The sequence below is a fragment of the Gopherus flavomarginatus genome, chromosome 2, assembly GCF_025201925.1.
Source record: "Gopherus flavomarginatus isolate rGopFla2 chromosome 2, rGopFla2.mat.asm, whole genome shotgun sequence".
Lineage (NCBI taxonomy): Eukaryota > Metazoa > Chordata > Testudines > Testudinidae > Gopherus > Gopherus flavomarginatus.
This window is the reverse complement of record NC_066618.1, coordinates 235,684,937-235,707,333: the sequence shown is the minus strand read 5'-3', so window position 1 is coordinate 235,707,333 and position 22,397 is coordinate 235,684,937. Positions and strand designations below refer to the sequence as shown.

The window sequence follows — 22,397 nt, the reverse complement described above, 5'->3', positions numbered from 1 at the left end:
CAAAAAGACAACAAGAACCAGTAGCAAAAGGAAAACCTTCTACTGCATATACAATACCCTCTCCCTCAGGAAGGGGAGAATGAGAGAACAAACCACGCATCAGGTATTAGTCACATCACTTAATGCATGGCTGGAAGAAGCTCAGATTCTACAGTGACGAGATGGTATAAGAACCTACATAGAATACTTGTAAATTAATATGCACTGGAATCTCAAATTTCATTTCTTACTGGAAGCAGCTCTCGTCCAGAAGTGATATTAACAAGAATAACAATCCATGAGGTCAGTCCAACATTGATTACTTGACATTGTGTGGTCAGAAAATTTCACTGCTACCACTAGGTGTCATGTAAAAATATTGCCTTCTCCTCCATGTCAAGAAGAGAGGAGATTAGAACCATAAGGAAACATTTTTAAATATTAGATTGGTGTATATACATATAGTATATCACAGAATAATAGAATCATAGAACTGGAAGAGACCTTGAGAGGTCATCTAGTCCAGTCCCCTGCATTCATGACAGGCCTAAGTATTATCCAGACCATCCCTGACATGTGTTTGTCAAACCTGCTCTTAAAAATCCCCAGTGATGGAGATTCCACAATCCCCCTAGGCAGTTTATTCCAGTGCTTAACCACTCTGACAGTTAGGAAGTTTTTCCTAATGTCCAACCTAAACCTAAAGTTTTTCCTAATGTCTATATAAAATGGCTCATTCTGAGTCTAATCCAGAGCCTACTGAAGTCAATGGAAGACTCTCTACGGACTTCAGAGATTGTCTTATGAAAGCCAGTTCCCATTCCCCATTTAGCATTTCCAGTTTTGTGGATCTCCAAATAGCCCCCCAAAAAGAGTTTATGGGCCACAGACGTGCTTAAAGCTGCTGCCACTTATGCAAGCAGCATTTGTTCCCTGCAAAATCAAGCACTCAGCACAGAGAACATGCTTCACTTTTTAAAAATTAAAGGCACTGTGTATAAGGATGTTTTCATCAATAGGAAATTTACCATGCACTGTACATAGAATAATGTATTGTTGGGTAATGCTATCAAGGTTCCCTTTTAATAGTCATCCTTTATAGCAGTTACCACACTACTCTAAAATATGACTGGATTTCCCTATAGTTAGAATAGGAAAAAGAGCCTAATCCTGAGAGATGCTGAGTACTTGCAATTCCCATTGATATCAACGAATGTTCAGCATTAGGTTCAGACCTTAAATTACTCTGGCCTAGTAACTGTTTGCAGAAGATGACTCTTTAATGATGACTACGCTAATGCATATACTGCAAGCATCACAGGAGATTGCACTGCACTAGAGGTAAAGAAATGAGGTAAGCAGGGTCTAATATGGTCATAGATGCACTATCTTGTGCATATAAAACTGTTCTTTTTATATACAAGCTAAAATATTTAAGTAAAAGAAACCTTTGAAAAGTGGAAATCTATTGAAAAGCAGAAATATCTACCTGGACTGTATGCAGTATTTACCCCTTGAGGGATTTCATGTTACAGGTACTCTAACTCCCTATCAAATAAAAGTGCTTACCTTCCCGTTTATTTGCACCAGAGTTAGCATGATGAAATGATTTGTTGTGCCAATAACATTTTTGTTACATTATAAAAAGGTTTGTTGCTCTACTATTGCTACATAAAATTGTTATGAAATTTAACCATATTGCAAGCTCCAGAAAGGCACATTCCACTTGTAGACCTAGCTACCAGAAAAAAAATAATTCTTTCCTTCTTTCTTTCTTAAATATGGCATTTTAATTCTACTTTGTCATAAGCAATTTCACAGGATCATCTCTCTTTTTTGCTCAGTAGCTGTAATCTATTTCTGTCCACTTCAACACCATCCTACACACATATATACCAAGATCTTGTACAAAACTATGATTATTATATTTTGCGAGCAATTTTCAACTAAATAAACAAAATCTATTCTACTGCTCCTGAGAAAATAGGTCCCATTCTTCCTCTTCCCCCAATGGCCCTTTTAGTTTCAGTAGTGCAAATGTTCAGAGTCCAGTAGCAGAACAATCTGCAGTATCTAATCGCCAATAGGCTTCTCTTGATGGCACAATAATATTATTATATTAAATGGTGTGCAGTTTCAGGCTAGTACGGTAATTATATAGTAACTGCAGTAAGTGGCCCACCAAGGTAAAATGTTTGGATACCCCAGATTCCCACAGAAGGATACAGAATGTCATAAAAAAAGATATAATAGTACTTTAATTACTACAATTTCCCTGACCTTTTTCAGTTCTTTGTTTGCATTAGGAAGCTATTTACTTTCTAAAATATATTTATATTCAGACCTGGATGAAGTGTTCCCTTTCTGCACATGTTCTAATGAGTGAGCATTAATTGCTATGGATGAAATTCATTTCAATATAAAGGGCCAGAATTAGGGCTATGAACCACTCATGTTCCCAGTGTAGGGCTGTTATGAAATATGAGCATATGAGAGCAGTGTACATTTCAAATGGCAAGTTTTATACTCAACTATGCAATCTAAAATCTGTACTGTTATTGGTCAGTTACTGAAACCATCCATTCAGGAAACACAAATAATAGCATGTGACCTGCATAATAAAGAAGAGTAGAGGAGTGGTAAATCTGATAACTGAAAATAGAAACTTACAGACAGTAATATTTGGATGGCGCTGTGAATGACCTCGAGATACTGGAAGTCAATGATGCAGCCCGTCACAGAGACATAGGAGTAATCGTCTAGGATCCCAGGGGCTGAAGGGCGCACCACTCTCCGTATGCAGCCTGGCCCATGCTCTCGCCACCAGGAACGGTGCATTGAAATGTTAAAGGTCATGAGATCAGTTTCCTAGGAGACAGAGAAAAAGGAATGAAATCCTTGTCTATCACAGCATTAAAGATGAAAACAGGAAATAATGTAATTTCACTTATAAAAGAAAAACTAAGCTAAATAACTAAATAAAAAATTTATAAGATGAAGCCAGACCATTGAAAAGGAGAGAGGAAAATCTTATTGGGGTCCTGATCGGCTAGATACTCTATGAAACATAGAGCAAATAATAGTCTCTGTCCAAAAGAAACTTGGAGTCTAAAAATACAACCTAATTATTACTTTACTATAAAGTGTTTCCAGAATGCATTTATTCTTCTGGTAGGTAAAGGTGACAGCCACTTACAACAGTGGTTCTTAACCTTTTTGGGCTAGGACCTCTTTATAAATGTTTATGGCCTGTTATGACCCAGTAAATACCCTGAGGGTGGAGCCTCTGGGGTGGTTTCGGTTGAGTCCTGCCCAACACTCACCCTACAGTCGCAACTAGTGTGCTGTGGGGCTGGCTGGCCTTGGCTCTCTGTTCTGGGTGTTGCAACCTCCGGGGTTGCTGTGCCACTCAGATTGGCCCTGCCCCAATGACTGGACTAAATTTGTGTGAGTGGAGTTGTGACCTGGCTCAGGGGGTTGCAGTGCCACTCACTCAAATTTGGCCTACCCAGGCTCCTGTCATCATGGTGGCTTGGCCAAATCTGAATGGTGCTGGGACCTCTAAGGTTGCTGTGCCTGGAGTAGGGAGGCGAGCCCAGCCAGCCCTGTGGGACAGAAGCCAGAGGAGCTGCCATATGACTCTTTGAAACATTCTTGTAACCCATTTTTGGGTCCCTATCCATGGGCTGAGAAATCCTACCCTATACTCAATGTTACTTCTACAGGATAAGATCTAAAATAAACCTCTACAGAATGCATTTGAGGCAACAGGTCTAGTGAAAATATCTTTTATTTTGCGTAAATTGATCCGTATAATATGTTTAGTGTAGTATGTGTGTGTGTGTGTGTGTGTGTGTGTGTGTGTGTGTGTGTATATATATATATATATATATATATATATATATATATATATATATATATATATATAGTTTCCAAGTCATTATTTAGACTTGGTGAGATATCTGTCTTTTGATTGAACATCTTTCTTTGATTCTATTTTGCACTTACGGTAGGGTGATATCTTACTGAATTGAACTAAAACTTGACAGACAACTCTGCTTAGGTAAAACATAATTACAAATAAAAGCAAGAGCCAATAACTGGCAGGTTCTTATGTTTTGCTCAGTGCAACAATCCCTGTTACTTTATTTCACATTACTGATGGGCTTTTCTCTTTATGCTACTAAGCCATGGAAAAGTCTCCCCTTCCATATTTGGTTGTGGGAACTTTATTAAGGATTTTTCTGCCTTGAGTCCCTGAGGGCTTAAGTGGAACTTAAGTTGTGCACGGCCCTTCTACTTGGCCTCCACGCAAGGGGTGAATATCACCCTAACTGTTACATAATAGTTGTTTTGCCTATTTTTCTGCATGGTGCAGGAAGAACAACATTAAGTAGGGATTACCCTGTAAACTAACTCTGAAGCTATGTATCACTGCAAGCCAGAAATATGAAGGGTATGATGGAGGCAGAGGCAGCAGGTACAGACACACTGAGGATGACCGGATGCGGTAGCTGTGGCATGTACATGGTCCTGGAGGGGGCACCTGAAAGGAGTTTCGTCTGCATGAAGTGCCGCCTGATAGAGCTGCTGGAGGAAAAGATAAGAGGACTGGAGATGCAAGTGGAAACTCTGGCTGAGTTTAGAAGGGGGTTTGAGCAGATGATGGATCACAGACATGATGAGGCACAGGGGATAAGCTCAGACGAGCGGATAGAAGCAGGACCAAAGAACTCTGAGGAGGAGCTGCTGGGTGAGGAAAGTGGACGGTGGAAGCATGTGACTAGGAGAACCAGGCAGAGGAAAAGACGGGCCAGCGATGGAGAAATAGAACTCAGGAACAGGTCTGCTGAGTTGGAAAATGAAGATGGAGCACAGCAGGCTGCTGAAGGAGAGAGGGCAAGGAAAAAGAGACGAGCAGCTAGTCCTGCAGAAGGAGGGGAGGAGTCAATGGAGGCGACACCAAGTATGAGCCCTAGGAGGATTGTAAGGGCGAATACAAATCGAGAGGAATTGCAGCCAGCTGGTGTGGGAGATAGACCGGAGAATCACACTGTCGCCAGGAAAAGGCAAGTCTACGTGATTGGAGACTCTTTACTGAGAAGAATAGACAGGCCTGTAACTAGACCTGATCGGGAGAACAGAAGGGTGTGCTGTCTGCCAGGGGCTAAGATACAGGATGTGGACCTGAGGCTGAATAGGATCCTAGCGGGAGCAGGAAAGAATCCGTTGATTGTCCTTCATGTGGGAACGAATGATATGGCTAGTTAGTCGCTGGACTGTATCAAGGAGGACTATGCCAGACTGGGGAAGACGCTCAAAGAAATCGAGGCTCAGGTGATCTTCAGTGGGATTCTGCCGGTTCCTAGAGCAGGGCGACGAAGGAGTGACTAGATTTTGGCGATCAACAGATGGCTCAGGCACTGGTGTTATAAGGAGGGCTTTGGGATGTACGGTCATTGGGAAGCGTTTACAGATAGACGACTGTTCGCTCAGGATGGACTTCACCTGAGTAAGGAGGGAAATAGAATTCTAGGATGGAGGCTCGCCGACCTCATCAAGAGAGCTTTAAACTAGGAAGTTGGGGGAGATGGTTGGGAGATGTTCAGGAGATCTCCACGCCGGAATATAACCTGGGGAGGGAAGTAAACAAAGTGAGAGGGGATACCCTTGCGGACCAAAGAATTGATCCAAGGAGGAATAGTGGAGTAGAAACCAGAGTAACGGGTGATGCTGGTGGTAGAAGGTCTGTGCTCGACGGGGGAAAGAATGTCACTGACGCCAAATGCCAAAAATTAAAATGTCTGTACACTAATGCGAGGAGCCTAGGTAACAAGATGGAGGAACTGGAGCTACTGGTGCAGGAATATAGGGATATTATAGGGATAACCGAAACCTGGTGGAATAGTACTCATGACTGGAGTACAGGTATTGAAGGCTATGTGCTGTTTAGAAAAGACAGGAAGAAAGGCAAAGGTGGTGGAGTAGCCTTGTATATCAATGATGAGATTAATTGTAATGAAATAAGAAGCGATGGAATGGATAAGACAGAGTCTGTCTGGGCAAAAATCACACTGGGTAAAAAAGCAACTAGAGCTTCCCCTGAGATAGTGCTTGGGGTGTGCTATAGACCGCCGGGATCTGATTGGGATATGGATAGAGACCTCTTTAATGTCTTTAATGAAGTAAACACAAAGGGGAAATGTGTGATTATGGGAGACTTCAACTTCCCGGATATAGACTGGAGGACGAGTGCTTGCAAGAATAATAGGGGTCAGATTTTTCTGGATGTGATAGCGGATGGATTACTTCATCAAGTAGTTGAAGTACCTACGAGAGGGGATGCCATTTTAGATTTGATTTTGGTGAGCAGTGAGGACCTCGTGGAAGAAATGGTGGTAGGGGATAACCTTGGTTCGAGTGATCATGAGCTGATCCAGTTCAAACTAGATGGAAGGATAAACAAATGTAGATCTGGGATTAGGGTTTTCGACTTCTCGAGGGCTAATTTTAAAGAGTTAAGGAAATTAGTTAGAGAAGTGGATTGGACGGAGGAACTTGTGGATTTAAATGCGGAGGAGGCCTGGAATTACTTTAAGTCGCAGCTGCGGAAATTGTCGGAAGCCTGCATCCCAAGAAAGGGGAAAAAAACCATGGGCAGGAGTTGTAGGCCAAGCTGGATGAGCAAGCAACTCAGAGAGGGGATTAGAAAAAAGCAGAAAGCTTACAGGGAGTGGAAGAAAGGCAGGATTAGCAAGGGAAGCTACCTTGGTGAGGTCAGAACATGTAGGGATAAAGTGAGGAAGGCTAAAAGCCGCATTGAACTGGACCTTGCAAAGGGAATCAAAACCAATAGTAAAAGGTTCTACAGCCACATAAATAAGAAGAAAACAAAGAAAGAAGAAGTGGGGCCGCTATACACTGAGGATGGAATGGAGGTTAAGGATAACCTAGGCATGGCCCAATATCTAAATAAGTACTCTGCCTCAGTTTTTAATAAGACTAGTGAGGAGTTTCGCGATGATGGAGGGATGATAAACGGGAATGTGGATATGGAAGTGGATATTACCGCAACTGAGGTAGAGGCCAAACTTGAACAGCTTAATGGGACAAAATCGGAGGGCCTGGACAATCTCCATCCGAGGATATTAAAGGAACTGGCGCGTGAAATTGCGAGCCCGTTAGCGAGAATTTTTAAGCAATCGATAAACTCGGGGGTTGTGCCGTACGACTGGAGGATTGCTAACGTAGTTCCTATTTTTAAGAAAGGGAATAAAAGTGATCCGGGTAATTATAGGCCTGTTAGCTTGACGTCTGTAGTATGTAAGGTCTTGGAAAAAATTTTAAGGGAGAAAGTAGTTAAGGACATAGAGGTCAATGGTAATTGGGACGAATTGCAACATGGATTTACTAAAGGTAGATCGTGCCAAACCAATCTGATCTCCTTCTTTGAGAAGGTGACGGATTACTTAGATAAAGGAAATGCGGTAGATGTAATTTACCTAGATTTCAGTAAGGCGTTTGACACGGTTCCACATGGGGGACTGTTAGTTAAATTGGAAAAGATGGGGATGAATATGAAAGTTGTAAGGTGGATAAGGAACTGGTTAAAGGGGAGACTCCAGCAGGTCGTATTGAAGGGTGAACTGTCAGGCTGGAAGGAGGTCACTAGTGGAGGTCCTCAGGGATTGGTTTTGGGACCGATCTTATTTAACCTTTTTATTACTGACCTTGGCACAAAAAGCGGAAATGTGCTAATAAAGTTTGCAGATGACACAAAGCTGGGGGGGTATTGCTAACACGGAGAAGGACAGGGATACTATTCAGGAAGATCTGGACCACCTTGTAAACTGGAGTAATAGTAATAGGATGAAATACAATAGTGAAAAGTGCAAGGTCATGCACTTAGGGATTAACAATAAGAATTTTAGATATATGTTGGGGACGCATCAGTTGGAAGCGACAGAGGAGGAGAAGGACCTTGGGGTATTGGTTGATAACAGGATGACTATGAGCCGCCAATGTGATACGGCTGTTAAAAAAAGCAAATGCGATTTTAGGATGCATCAGGCGAGGTATTTCCAGCAAGGATAAGGAGGTGTTAGTACCGTTATATAAGGCGCTGGTGAGACCCCATCTGGAATATTGTGTGCAGTTCTGGTGTCCCATGTTTAAGAAGGATGAATTCAAACTGGAACAGGTCCAGAGACGGGCTACTAGGATGATCCAAGGAATGGAAAACCTGCCTTATGAAAGGAGACTCAAAGAGCTTGGCTTGTTTAGCCTGGCCAAAAGAAGGCTGCGGGGGGATATGCTTGCTTTATATAAATATATCAGGGGGGGTTAACGTTAGGGAGGGAGAGGAATTATTTAAGTTTAGTACTAATGTAGGCACGAGGACGAATGGGTACAAACTGGATATAAGGAAGTTTAGACTTAAAATTAGATGAAGGTTTCTAACCATTAGGGGAGTGAAGTTCTGGAACAGCCTTCCGAGGGAAGTAGTGGGGGCAAAAGACTTTTCTGGCTTTAAGACTAAGCTTGATAAGTATATGGAGGGGATGTTATGATAGGATAGTTTAATTTGGGCAATTGATCTTGGATTATCACCAGATAAATCTGCTCAGTGGTCTGCGGGGAGATGTTGGATGGGATGGGAACTGAGTTACTGCAGAGAAATCCTTCTTGGGTGCTGGCTGGTGAGTCTTGCCCACATGCTCAGGGTTTAGCTGATCGCCATATTTGGGGTCGGGAAGGAATTTTCCTCCAGGGCGGATTGGCAGGGGCCCTGGAGGTTTTTCGCCTTCCCCTGCAGCGTGGGGCATGGGTCGCTTGCTGGTGGATTCTCTGCAGCTTGAGGTCTTCAAACCAATTTTGAGGATTTCAATAATTCAGTCCTGGGTTAGAGGTTGTTATAAAAGTGGATGGGTAGGGCTCTGTGGCCTGCTTTGTGCAGGAGGTCAGACTAGATGATCATATTGGTCCCTTCTGACCCTAAAGTCTATGAGTCTATGATCTGCAAAAGAACTTTATAATTACAGAGACAATTGTTTTTCTTTTTTTTACAAGAGGGAGCCAATACGTTTATGTACAGTACTTCATTACAAATAACCCTATAAACGAAACACACAGATGTCCTTAATCTCATCTAGAGATGGATGAAAATTTGGAAAAGTTCTCCCAGGTTTGTTTTGCAAATTTTGACAATGTTTTTAAATTTAAAATTTGTCATCCAGCTCTACTCTTATTTTGCAAAGCACCCATGAATGTACTTAATTTTTAGCATGTGCTTAAGAAGTCCCATTGACGTCATTGGCCATTATCGTCCTTCATTCAGTAACGGAAGAGGAGACATTTGTGAAATCTGTCTGACTTTCAAGCTACTGATGGTACAACGAGAGAAGAAAACACTCATTCAAATTCTCTGCTCTGATATACAGAAGATGTGATCATGGCACTTTTTGTATCATTACTTTTGTTCAGCAGCTGTGGGTAAGGGTGAATGCCAGACTGCTGTACCCTGGTTCTCCAAAGCAGATGCAAAAGGTAAATAATTATCCAGCAGAGATCAGAGTCTTATAAGTGTAAACTAACAAAAAAAATCACTTGGTGCTTTAGTTTGACCTCTAATATGTCACTCCACAAAGTGGCAATGTTACAGCTGATAAATGTTAACCTACCAATCAATAAATGAAAGCCTGACAAAAAAAATGAATAATTTGCAGTAGCCAAAGTGTATCTTCTCTCTGAGAAACACCTAAACTATTAATGAGTCAGATATGCCATCCTTAAAAAAAAATCAACTAGTGGTTTTACTATTTATACTGAAATAAATAAACTCAAATAAAAACAAAGGTGAAATGAGATAAAGAACATTGATCCACTCTGTGTTTCTTGCTTTTTCCATACAAAATGTTGTTTATGGCTAATAAATTATAAAAAAGATACTAATAATTATTCGTTTGACCGCACCGCCTACCCACCCCTTTGTGCTAGACACTATACAAACACTCATAATTAGACTTAGAAGGATTAGATTTTTGGTGGTAAATGTCACTAAACATGAGTTTCACCATACACACACAAACAGACAAAAATATTTCCAACAATATCTTCCATAAAGAAAGTCACAGTAAGAAAAATGCTACTTGAGAACTTAAGAGTCTGATTTAAGGAACTTTGTTTCTTTTGAAATCTGATGTTGGCAGATTGTGTTTTAACAACTATAGTGATTTAATGGTTTGAATCTCAACATCTACTATCCTTAAAATTTGTCTGAGCTCCCCAATGATTTTCCACAAGTGTGAAAATGTAAATAGATAAAAATAGAAAAAAATACTTAAAATAAACATTGGTATTTTTCCTCAAAAGTATATAAAAATTTGATTCTGCCAAGCCCACTTATAATATGACAATCCCTGTTCGAAAAACCTTCCAAACTAGGTGATCTTAACAATAAGCAAAATGTGTTCATGTACAGAGCTGCAATGACCTCCGCATTTTAGGTACAATTAAAGTGTTGTGGTTTTCGAAGAGGCAATATGAATATCATTTTGAACGAATAATTCACATGCATATGTCATAACATATACAATACTGAAACACCACCACTCATTTCAGATGCCACACATAAAGCTTGCGGAAAATTTGTTAAAACAATAAAGCATCTAAATACCAGTTCAAATGTCTCAGCACTTGCATTGCATTAGATAAGTGCACTGCACAGTGTTACATTTTAATCCAGATCTATAAAGTGTACTCACATGGGATAAATCCCCATTTCAGCAAAGATGTGTTTAACCTTAAGCACATCAATAATCTCATCCCTAGTGAGCTAAATATTCAACAGGTGTCTAAATCCCATTGAAATCAGTGGGATTTAAGCACATGCTGAAGTGCTTTGCTGAATAGGGATGGGATTACTCATGTTTAAAGTAAAGAACATACTTAAAGTGCTTTGCTTAAATTTGGAACCAGAAAATCCAAAGATTGTTTCCCCAATGTACAGTTTACAAGTACCATTGTAATTTAGGGCTTGGCTACACTGGAGTGCTGCAGCGCTGGTGGTGGATTTACAGCGCTGCAACTTACTCACCGTCCACACTTGCAAGGCACATACAACGCTGCATCTCCCGGGCTGCAGCGCTGGCTGTACTCCTGCTCTGCCTGGGGTATAACGATTGCAGCGCTGGTTATGCAGCACTGCTCCCCCAGTGTGGCCACCAAAAGCGCTGTAATTGGCCTCCAGAGGTATTCGGAGGTATCCCAGAATGCCTGTTCAGCCACTCTGCTCATCAGCGAACAGGAGCTGCTAACAGGGAGTTTTGCAAGGGAGTTCTCCAGGTGAAGGAGGAGCACACACAGCATCTGTGGGGTAAGTGGCTGTCTGCAGTGTGTGTGTTTGTGTTTGGGGGTTACTTGCTGTGTGCTGAGCTTGTGTTTGTCAGTCTTTGGTTTGTTTGTTTGTTTGAAGGACCGTGTGCTGTAGCTGGCAGTTGGAGGCGGAGCTACCAGGAAGGTTTGAAAGCTAGAAGCCTCTGGTAATTGGCTGAGCCTTAACCAGTGGGCGGGGCATTCACTCAGGCCAGGGCTTTATAAAGCTGTGCACAAGTGACCAGGGAGCTTAGTGAACAGGAGCTGCTAACAGGGAGTTTTGCAAGGGAGTTTGGAAGGGGAGTAAGAAGGGAGTGGGGGTCCCTTGTCAGTCTCATCTGTGACCCATTGGTCCCCTGAACCTAGAAACTGAGCCACATCCAAAACCTTTCTGTTTACAGCAGAGCAGAGCGGACAGGGAGCTGTAGACGGGAATTTGAGAGAGTTTGACAGAGGGAAGCTTACAATGGTGAGGAGGACCCGCAACACCTGTGGCAGCACTGCTTCTGTCTCCTCCACCTGCGCCTGTAGCCAGACGGAGCACCAAAGCCTGGATGCTTTTACCCAGATTCTGGTGTGGGCTTGCAAAGACTGTAATTTGCAATTTCCACTTCCTGATATCCAGGCTGGGGGTGGCATCCAATGTGAAAGGTGCCTACTGGTGGAATCTCTCAGGCAGCAGCTGGGAGAGCTAGAGGAGGAGGTGGCTAGGCTGAGGAACATCCATATCCATGAGCAATTCTTGGACAGTATCCATGTGGAGACAGCTGATGGTCCTGTCCCAGTTGACAGGACTACTGACACACCAATGGAGGAGGAGATGCCTCAGGGTGTATCGGACACACCAGTGGAGGAGGAGGCTCAGGGTGGACACAGCCAGCTGGTTACTTCTAGCAGCAGGCAGTGCTCCACCCCTGCTGCAAACCCTCCTGCTGTGGTAAAAGATAACTGTTATGCTCTTCTTGATACAGGAGAGAAGGAATCACCCCCAACAGTTAAGGAGGGGAAGCCTCGTACCCCTAAGGCTGGGAGGTCTGCTGCCACCACTGATAAGAAACGTAGGGTAGTGGTGGTTGGAGACTCTCTGCTGAGGGGGACGGAGACACCCATCTGTCGCCCTGACCGTTCATCCCAGGAGGTATGCTGCCTGCCAGGGGCCCGTATCCGAGATGTTACAGAGGCATTGTCGAGGATTATCCGGCCTTCTGACTACTACCCCATGCTACTCATCCATGTGGGCACAAATGATACTGCGAGGTGTGACACTGAGTAGATCAAGAGTGACTACAGGGCTCTGGGAGTACGGGTTAAGGAGTTTGGAGCGCAGGTGGTATTCTCTTCGATTCTTCCTGTTGAAGGTAGGGGCCCGGGCAGAGACAGATGCATTGTGGAGGTGAATGCCTGGCTGCGAAGATGGTGTCGCCAAGAGGGCTTTGGCTTCCTCGACCACGGGATGCTATTCGAGGAAGGACTGCTAGGCACAGATGGCGTTCACCTTTCGAAGAGGGGAAAGGCCTTATTTGTGCACAGACTGGCTAACCTAGTAAGGAGGGCTTTAAACTAGGTTCGACGGGGACAGGTGAGCAAACCCCACAGGTAAGTGGGGAACAAGACCTGGGAGATGGGTTGGAAACAGGAGGGAGCACGGGCTATAATGGCAGTGAGGAAGGAGGGTCAGGGCAAACCTGGGAGGCAAGATCAAACCAGTATCTTAGATGCCTATATACAAATGCAAGAAGTATGGGTAATAAGCAGGAAGAACTGGAAGTGCTAATAAATAAATACAACTATGACATTGTTGGTATTACTGAAACTTGGTGGGATAATACACACGACTGGAATGTTGGTGTGGATGGGTATAGTTTGCTCAGGAAGGATAGACAAAGGAAAAAGGGAGGAGGTGTTGCCTTATATATTAAAAATGTACACACTTGGACTGAGGTGGAGATGGACATAGGAGACGGAAGTGTTGAGAGTCTCTGGGTTAGGCTAAAAGGGGTAAAAAATACAGGTGATATCGTGCTGGGAGTCTACTACAGGCCACCTTATCAGGTGGAAGAGGTGGATGAGGCTTTTTTCAAACAACTAACAAAATCATCCAAAGCCCAAGATTTGGTGGTGATGGGGGACTTCAACTATCCAGATATATGTTGGGAAAATAACACTGCGGGGCACAGACTCTCCAATAAGTTCCTGGACTGCATTGCAGACAACTTTTTATTTCAGAAAGTTGAAAAAGCTACTGGGGGGAAGCTGTTCTAGACTTGATTTTAACAAATAGGGAGGAACTTGTTGAGAATTTGAAAGTAGAAGGAAGCTTGGGTGAAAGTGATCATGAAATCATAGAGTTTGCAATTCTACGGAAGGGTAGAAGGGAGTACAGCAGAACAGAGACAATGGATTTCAGGAAGGCAGATTTTGGTAAGCTCAGAGAGCTGATAGGTAAGGTCCCATGGGATTCAAGACTGAGGGGAAAAACAACTGAGGAGAGTTGGCAGTTTTTCAAAGGAACACTATTAAGGGCCCAAAAGCAAGCTATTCCGATGGTTAGGAAAGATAGAAAATGTGGCAAAAGACCACCTTGGCTTAACCACGAGATCTTGCGTGACCTACAAAATAAGAAGGCGTCATATAAAAAATGGAAACTAGGTCAGATTACAAAGGATGAATATAGGCAAATAACACAGGAATGCAGAGGCAAGATTAGAAAGGCAAAGGCACAAAATGAACTCAAACTAGCTATGGGAATAAAGGGAAACAAGAAGACTTTTTATCAATACATTAGAAGCAAGAGGAAGACCAAGGACAGGGTAGGCCCACTGCTCAGTGAGGAGGGGGAAACAGTAACGGGAGACTTGGAAATGGCAGAGATGCTTAATGACTTCTTTGTTTCGGTCTTCACTGAGAAGTCTGAAGGAATGTCTAATATAGTGAATGCTTACGGGAAGAGGGTAGGTTTAGAAGATAAAATAAAAAAAGAGCAAGTAAAAAATCACTTAGAAAAGTTAGATGCCTGCAAGTCACCAGGACCTGATGAAATGCATCCTAGAATACTCAAGGAGTTAATAGAAGAGGTATCTGAGCCTCTAGCTATTATCTTTGGGAAATCATGGGAGACGGAGGATATTCCAGAAGACTGGAAGGGGGCAAATATAGTGCCCATCTATAAAAAGGGAAATAAAAACAACCCAGGAAACTACAGACCAGTTAGTTTAACTTCTGTGCAAGGGAAGATAATGGAGCAGGTAATTAAAGAAATCATCTGCAAACACTTGGAAGGTGGTAAGGTGATAGGGAATAGCCAGCATGGATTTGTAAAGAACAAATCGTGTCAAACTAATCTGATAGCGTTCTTTGATAGGATAACGAGCCTTGTGGATAAGGGAGAAGCAGTGGATGTGATATACCTAGACTTTAGTAAGGCATTTGATACGGTCTCACATGATATTCTTATAGATAAACTAGGAAAGTACAATTTAGATGGGGCTACTATAAGGTGGGTGCATAACTGGCTGGATAACCATACTCAGAGAGTAGTTGTTAATGGCTCCCAATCCTGCTGGAAAGGTATAACAAGTGGGGTTTCGCAGGGGTCTGTTTTGGGACCGGTTCTGTTCAATATCTTCATCAACGATTTAGATGTTGGCATAGAAAGTACGCTTATTAAGTTTGCGGACGATACCAAACTGGGAGGGATTGCAACTGCTTTGGAGGACAGAGTCAAAATTCAAAATGATCTGGACAAATTGGAGAAATGGTCTGAGGTAAACAGGATGAAGTTCAATAAAGATAAATGCAAAGTGCTCCACTTAGGAAGGAACAATGAGTTTCACACATACAGAATGGGAAGAGACTGTCTAGGAAGGAGTATGGCAGAAAGAGATCTAGGGGTCATAGTAGACCACAAGCTTAATATGAGTCAACAGTGTGATACTGTTGCAAAAAAAGCAAACGTGATTCTGGGATGCATTAACAGGTGTGTTGTAAACAAGACACGAGAAGTCATTCTTCCGCTTTACTCTACGCTGGTCAGGCCTCAGCTAGAGTATTGTGTCCAGTTCTGGGCACCGCATTTCAAGAAAGATGTGGAGAAATTGGAGAGGGTCCAGAGAAGAGCAACAAGAATGATTAAAGGTCTTGAGAACATGACCTATGAAGGAAGGCTGAAGGAATTGGGTTTGTTTAGTTTGGAAAAGAGAAGACTGAGAGAGGACATGATAGCAGTTTTCAGGTATCTAAAAGGGTGTCATCAGGAGGAGGGAGAAAACTTGTTCACCTTAGCCTCCAATGATAGAACAAGAAGCAATGGGCTTAAACTGCAGCAAGGGAGATTTAGGTTGGACATTAGGAAAAAGTTTCTAACTGTCAGGGTAGTTAAACACTGGAATAGATTACCTAGGGAAGTTGTGGAATCGCCATCTCCGGAGATATTTAAGAGTAGGTTAGATAAATGTCTATCAGGGATGGTCTAGACAATATTTGGTCCTGCCATGAGGGCAGGGGACTGGACTCGATGACCTCTCGAGGTCCCTTCCAGTCCTAGAGTCTATGAATCTATGAATCAGTTCGCACTCTACTGCCCTGGCCTCAGGTGACTGCCCTTTAAATGCCCCAGGAATTTTAAAAATCCCCTTCTTGTTTGCTCAGCCAGGTATGGAGTGCAATCAGTGAATCTTTCCAGGTGACCATGCCTCCACGCGCCAAACAAGCCTCAGCATGGAGCAATGGTGAGTTGCTGGACCTCATCAGTGTTTGGGGTGAGGAAGCGGTGCAGTCACAGCTGTGCTCCAGCTGTAGGAATTACGATACCTATGGGCAGATATCAAGGGCCATGCTGGAAAGGGGACATGACCGGGACGCGGTGCAGTGCAGGGATAAAGTGAAGGAGTTGCGGAGTGCCTATTGCAAAGCCTGTGAGGGAAACCACCGCTTTGGCGCTGCCCCCACGACCTGCCTTTTGTTACAAGCAGCTGGACGCGATACTTGGGGGTGACCCCACTGCCAATCTGACGACCATGATGGACCACTTCAGAGCGGGGGGGGAGGAGAGGAGGAGGAGGCGGGGGAGGGGGGGAGGAAACCGAGACTGAGGGTACTGGGGTGGGGGGAGACACCCCGAAGTCCCAGGAGGCATGCTGCCAGGAGCTCTTCTCAAGCCAGGAGGAAGGTAGCCAGTCGCAGCAGCCGGTACTTGGTGAAGGACAAGCAGAGGAGCGGGTTCCCGGTAAGCGGCTTTTATTTTAAGGATGGAAATGTTTTGGGAGAGGAGGAGGGGGGGGTTATGGCTGCATGCATGCATGCCTAGATGTGGAATAGCCCACTGATGTGGTCTATCACGTCGTGGTAATCAGCCTCGGTAATCTCTTCAAAAGTTTCAGCCAGAGCGTGGGCAATGCGCTTGCGCAAGTTTATAGGGAGAGCCAGTGTGGTCCTTGTCCCAGTCAGGCTAACGCGTCCGCGCCACTGTGCCGCGAGGGGCAGGGGGACCATTGCTGCACACAGGCAAGCTGCATAGGGGCCAGGGCGGAATCTGCATTGCTGTAGAAGACCCTCCCGCTCTTCCCAGGTGACCTGCAGCAGCAAGATATCTTCCAGGATTAACTCCTGTGGAAAATGTTGGGAGACTGTTCAGTGTAGATGCCCCTTGCAGCAGTTTGCTTTCCCCAACGCAGAGAAACCCCTGCACATCCCTGAAGCAATCAATCCCCCTTACTCACCATTTCGTGGCTCCTGTGGGTTATGTGCACTCTGTTTGGTATGGGAAAAGTATGCTAAAGTGAAGACTGTAAACTCCTTCACTGTGTGGGAATAACTGTCTTGGTGAGATTATAAACAATGCTGCCTCTGTTAACTGTTGCCATTTTTGCCTTTCGAAAAGTGTCCTTGACTACTCGACTGCCCGTATTATCGACTGCTCAGAGGCTACAAAACCTCAGGAAGAAGCTGCGAAAAAGCAAAGAAGACATGCTGAAAGCAGTTATGGATCACTCTGCCAGAGAGAGTAAAAAACTGCAGGACTGGAGGAAAAAACTGCAGGACTGGAGGGAAAGGGAAAGCAGGATCTGCCAGAGAAATGCAGTGGCTAAGAAGAAAAGCACAAAGCAGCTGATAAGCATCCTGGCGCGCCAAGCAGGCTCTATCCAGTCACTCGTAGCCATGCAGGCAGAGCACTACTGTGTCGCTCCCCCCTCTCATCCCAAAGCTCTTTCCCTTGTGCCCTAATGTCAGCTCCAAAACCCCTTCCCCAGCATCCAGGTTCTTACCACCACCAGCTGCCCCCAACACCTGTACGTTCACCAACCAGCCCTGAGAACTACAACCCTTACCCTCTGCACTCAGCCCCCATCACCATGCAGTATTTTCATCCTGAAGTGCAGCAGTCATTGCACAGCACTCCAGACAGGACATATTCAAACCTGTGACTGTACAGTTCACCACCCCACTCCCCTGCCCTTTTAGCTTCCCAAAATGTTGTGTGTCTGTCAAGAAAGTTATTTTCTTTTCAATAAATGAATTCTTGGCTTTGAAAACAGTCTTTATTATTGCAGAAAGTGAAAGATATCGTAGCCCAGGAAAGAAACAGGCACTGCAAATCATTTTAGGAAAAACATATTCCTACTAACATTGTAACCACTGCACTTCACTCCCGTGCAAGGCACCAAACATTACTGTTGGTTTTCAGCCTCAAATTCCTCCCTCAAGGCATCCCTAATCCTTGTAGCCCTGTGCTGGGCCTCTCTAGTAGCCCTGTTCTCTGGCTGTGCAAATTCAGCCTCCAGGTGTTGAACCTCGGAGGTCCATTCCTGGCTGAATGTTTCACCCTTCCCTTCACAAATATTACAGAGGGTACAGCACGCGGATATAACCACAGGGATGCTGCTTTCCCCCAAGTCTAGCTTCCCATAGAGAGATCGCCAGCGCCCTTTTAAACGGTCAAAATCACACTCCACAGTCATTCGGCACTGGCTCAGCCTGTAGTTGAACCGGTCCTTGCTCCTGTCAAGCTTCCCTGTATACGGTTTCACGAGCCAAGGCATTAACGGGTAAGCGGGGTCTCCAAGGATCACAATGGGCATTTTGACGTCTCCTACTGTGATCTTCTGGTCTGGGAAAAAAGTCCCGGCCTGCATCTTCCTGAACAGGCCACTGTTCCGAAAGTCGCGTGCATCATGCACCTTTCCAGGTCAGCCTGTGTTAATGTCAATGAAACACCCACGGTGATCCACAAGCGCTTGGAGAACCATAGAGAAATACCCCTTCTGATTAATGTACTCAGATCCTAGGTGGGGTGGAGCTAGAATAGGAATATGCGTTCCATCTATTACCCCTCCACAGTTAGGGAAACCCATCTGTGCAAAGCCATCCACAATGTCCTGCATGTTCCCCAGAGTCACGGTTCTTCTTAGCAGGATGCGATTAATGACCCTGCAAACTTGCATCAACACTATTCCAGCGGTCGACTTTCCCACTCCAAACTGGTTCACGACCGATCGGTAGCTGTCTGGAGTTGCCAGCTTCCAGATTGCAATAGCCATCCGCTTCTCCACTGGCAGGGCAGCTCTCAATCTCATGTCCTTGCGCCGCAGCGTGGGGGCGAGCTCAACACACAGTCCCATGAAAGTGGCTTTTCTCATCCGAAAGTTCTGCAGCCACTGCTTGTCATCCCAGACTTCCATGACGATGTGATCCCACCACTCAGTGCTTGTTTCCTGAGCCCAAAAGCAGCGTTCCACTGTGCTGAGCATTTCCGTGAATGCCACAAGCAATTCAGTGTCATACGCATCAAGTGACTTGATATCATCATCGGACTCCTCACTGTCACTTTGGAGCTGAAGGAATAGCTCAACTGTCAAACGTGATGTGCTGGCGAGACTCATCAGCATACTCCTCAGCAGCTCGGGCTCCATTTCCCACAGAAATCACACCGCACAGAAACCGTTGGGAGAGTTACAATGGCGCCAAACGTGGACGGAAAAACAGTGACTGCTGGGATGTGAAGCAATGCATCACGGGGCGTTGGAACAGGAAGCGGAATGACCCGCACCCTTCCGTCCCTTCCCACAGCCCACAGCACCAAAATGGGAGGAGGTGCTCTGTGGGATAGCTGCCCATAAATGCACCACTCCCAACAGCGCTGCAAATGCTGCAAATGTGGCCACACTGCAGCACTGGTAGCTGTCAGTGTGGCCACATTGCAGCGCTTTCCCTACACAGCTGTAACTCCCAGCGCTGTACAGCTGCAAGTGTAGCAATCCCCTTAGTCTGGGTGTTTCTGCAGAACTGCTCACAAAACTACCACTTTGGAAGGTGCTTAGACTGTAGCACTGATTGCTTACTCCTTTCAGTATTATATGAAAGTTAAATGTTTGTTAGGAAAGTCCAGGAGGATGCTTGCAGTTATTCAATACACAACACATACTGTTTTCTCATGTTAAAAACAGCCATTAAGCAACTGCTTCAAGACACTCAGTCTTCCAGAAGGTAATGTAATGTAAATTGCTGTTTTCTTCCAAAAGTATGCAGTTTTTCAAGCTTGCTATTACTGATTTTGTACCAGACTCTATGCATCTATGGGTATGGCTACACTTACAGTTTTGCAGCGCTGGTAGTTACAGCTGTGTTCGTACAGCTGTGTAGGGCCAGCGCTTCAGTGTGGCCACACTGACAGCTACCAGCGCTGCAGTGTGGCCACATTTGCAGCACTTGCAGCGCTGTTGGGAGTGGTGCATTGTGGGCAGCTATCCCAGCATTCAAGTGGCTGCAACGTGCTTTTCAAAAGAGGGGGGTGGGGTGGAATGTGACTGGGAGCGTGGAGGAGACAGACAGAATGGATTTTTGGAGTTGACACTGTTCTCAGCTCCCTGCCTTGCAAGTTCTAAGGACTGTGCCTACCTTCAATCATTTTAAAAGTTCTAACTCCCTTCCCCCACTCCTCTCTCATTCACTAAATGCTAATTATGTACTGCTAAATACCCGTCAGACCAGATCAGCAACTGCTGAACACGGACTTCCCCCTCCCCCTCTGCCGTGTGAGAGTGCTGTTTCTCTCTTCAAGCAAACAGCTGTGAACATTCCAAAGTAATTCCCCTGCCTGCCTCAGCTCGCTCAGCAAACAGGAGCTGTGTTTGTTTTTTAAATAAGCAGTCTGGCTGAACTCCGAGCTCTCCCTTTCTTCCGGTTTGTTGTGGACAGGAATTCTGGGATACCTCCTTATACCCCGGAGGTCAATAAAAGCGCTGGTGGGCGTCCATACTTGCTGACCAGCGCTGGATCACCAGCGCTGGAATCCCTACACCCGAGGCTCGACTGGGTGTACAGCCAGCACTGCAACCAGGGAGTTGCAGCACTGGCCGTGCTTTGCAAGTGTGGCCACATCCTAAGTTGCAGCGCTGTAACCCCCTCACCAGCGCTGCAACTCTCTAGTGTAGCCAAGCCCTATATAATGGCACACCTTGAATCCAAAGAGAGAGTGTAAAGGCACAGTGCTTTAGGATTGCTTTCAGTGGTAGCAATGTTAGTCTGTATCAGAAACAAATAAAAAATAATAATAAAAACAAAACAAAATGAGGAGTCCTTGTGGCACCTTAGAGATTAACAAATTTATTTGGGCATAAGCTTTCATGGGCTAAAACCCACTTCATCAGATGTATGAAGTAAAAAATACAGGAGCAGGTATAAATACCTGAAAGAATGGAGGTTGCTTTACCAAGTGTTAGGTCAGTCTAATGAGATAAATCAATTAACAACAGGATACCAAGGGAGGAAAAATAACTTTGGAAGTGGTAAGAGAGTGTCCCAGGCAGTTGACAAGAATCTGTGAGTAACAGTAGGGAGAAATTAGTATTGGGGAAATTAACTTTAGATTTTGTAATGACCCAACCACTCCCAGTCTTTATTCAGGCCTAATCTGAGGATATTCAGTTTGCAAATTAATTCCAGTTCAGCAGCTTCACGTTGGAGTTCATTTCTGAAGTTTTTTTGTTGAAGAATTGCCACTTTGACGTCTGTTATTGAGGGTATGTCTACACTACGGGATTATTCTGATTTTACATAAACTGGTTTTGTAAAACAGATTGTATAAAGTTGAGTGCACGCAGCCACACTAAGCACATTAATTCGGTGGTGTGCGTCCATGGTCCGAGGCTAGCGTCGATTTCTGGAGCGTTGCACTGTGGGTAGCTATCCCGTAGCTATCTCATAGTTCCCGCAGTCTCCCCTGCCCATTGGAATTCTGGGTTGAGCCCCCAATGCATGATGGTGCAAAAACAATGTCGTGGGTGATTCTCGGTAAATGTCATCACTCATTCCTTCCTCCGTGAAAGCAACGACAGACAATCATTTCCCACCCTTTTTCCTTGGATTGCCCGGGCAGACGCCATAGCACGGCAACCACGGAGCCCATTCAGCCTTTTTTTACTGTCACCGTATGTCTACTGGATGTTGCTAACAGAGGCGGTACTGCAGCGCTACACAGCAGCATTCATTTGCCTTTGCAAGATAGCAGAGACGGTTATCAGTTGTTCTGTACTGTCTGCCATGCCATTATAAATTGGCAATGAGATGATGGTTATCAGTCGTTCTGTACCGTCTGCTGCTGTCATGGGTGCCCCTGGCTGAGGTCGGCCGAGGGCGCAAAGACAAAAATGAGAATGATCCCCGAGTCAATCCCTCCTTTATGGTATCTAAAAATAGTCAGTCCTGCCTAGAATATGGTGCAAGTGTACTAGAGAACCAGTGTACCAGAGAACCAGAGAGCACAGACGCTCCGTGTCAGATACCGCAGAAACGATGAGCTACATGCCATTCTAGGGGGTGCCCCTGCAACAACCCCACTCGTTGCTTCCCTGCTCCCCTGGGCTACCGTTGCAGTGTCCCCCCATTTGTGTGATGAAGTAATAAAGAATGCAGGAATAAGAAACACTGACTTGTTAGTGAGATAAAATGAGGGGGAGGCAGCCTCCAGCTGCTATGATAGTCCAGGTAGGACATTAAATGGTGGGGAGGAGAGGAGCCCAGTATCCCACTGCTATGATAGTACAGGCAGT

At 44.7% G+C, this 22,397-nt stretch overlaps 1 protein-coding gene across 3 annotated transcripts in view; it reads right to left on the bottom strand.

The window, feature by feature from the left end:
• The window catches only part of NKAIN3 (sodium/potassium transporting ATPase interacting 3), a 564,816-nt gene that overhangs the window by 164,345 nt on the left and 378,074 nt on the right, over positions 1–22,397 (bottom strand). For all 3 annotated transcript variants that reach the window (XM_050941362.1, XM_050941360.1, XM_050941361.1), the window contains exon 4: positions 2,650–2,847. In XM_050941362.1, the coding sequence (XP_050797319.1) occupies positions 2,650–2,847 (198 nt within the window). The remainder of the gene's footprint in view (positions 1–2,649; positions 2,848–22,397) is intronic.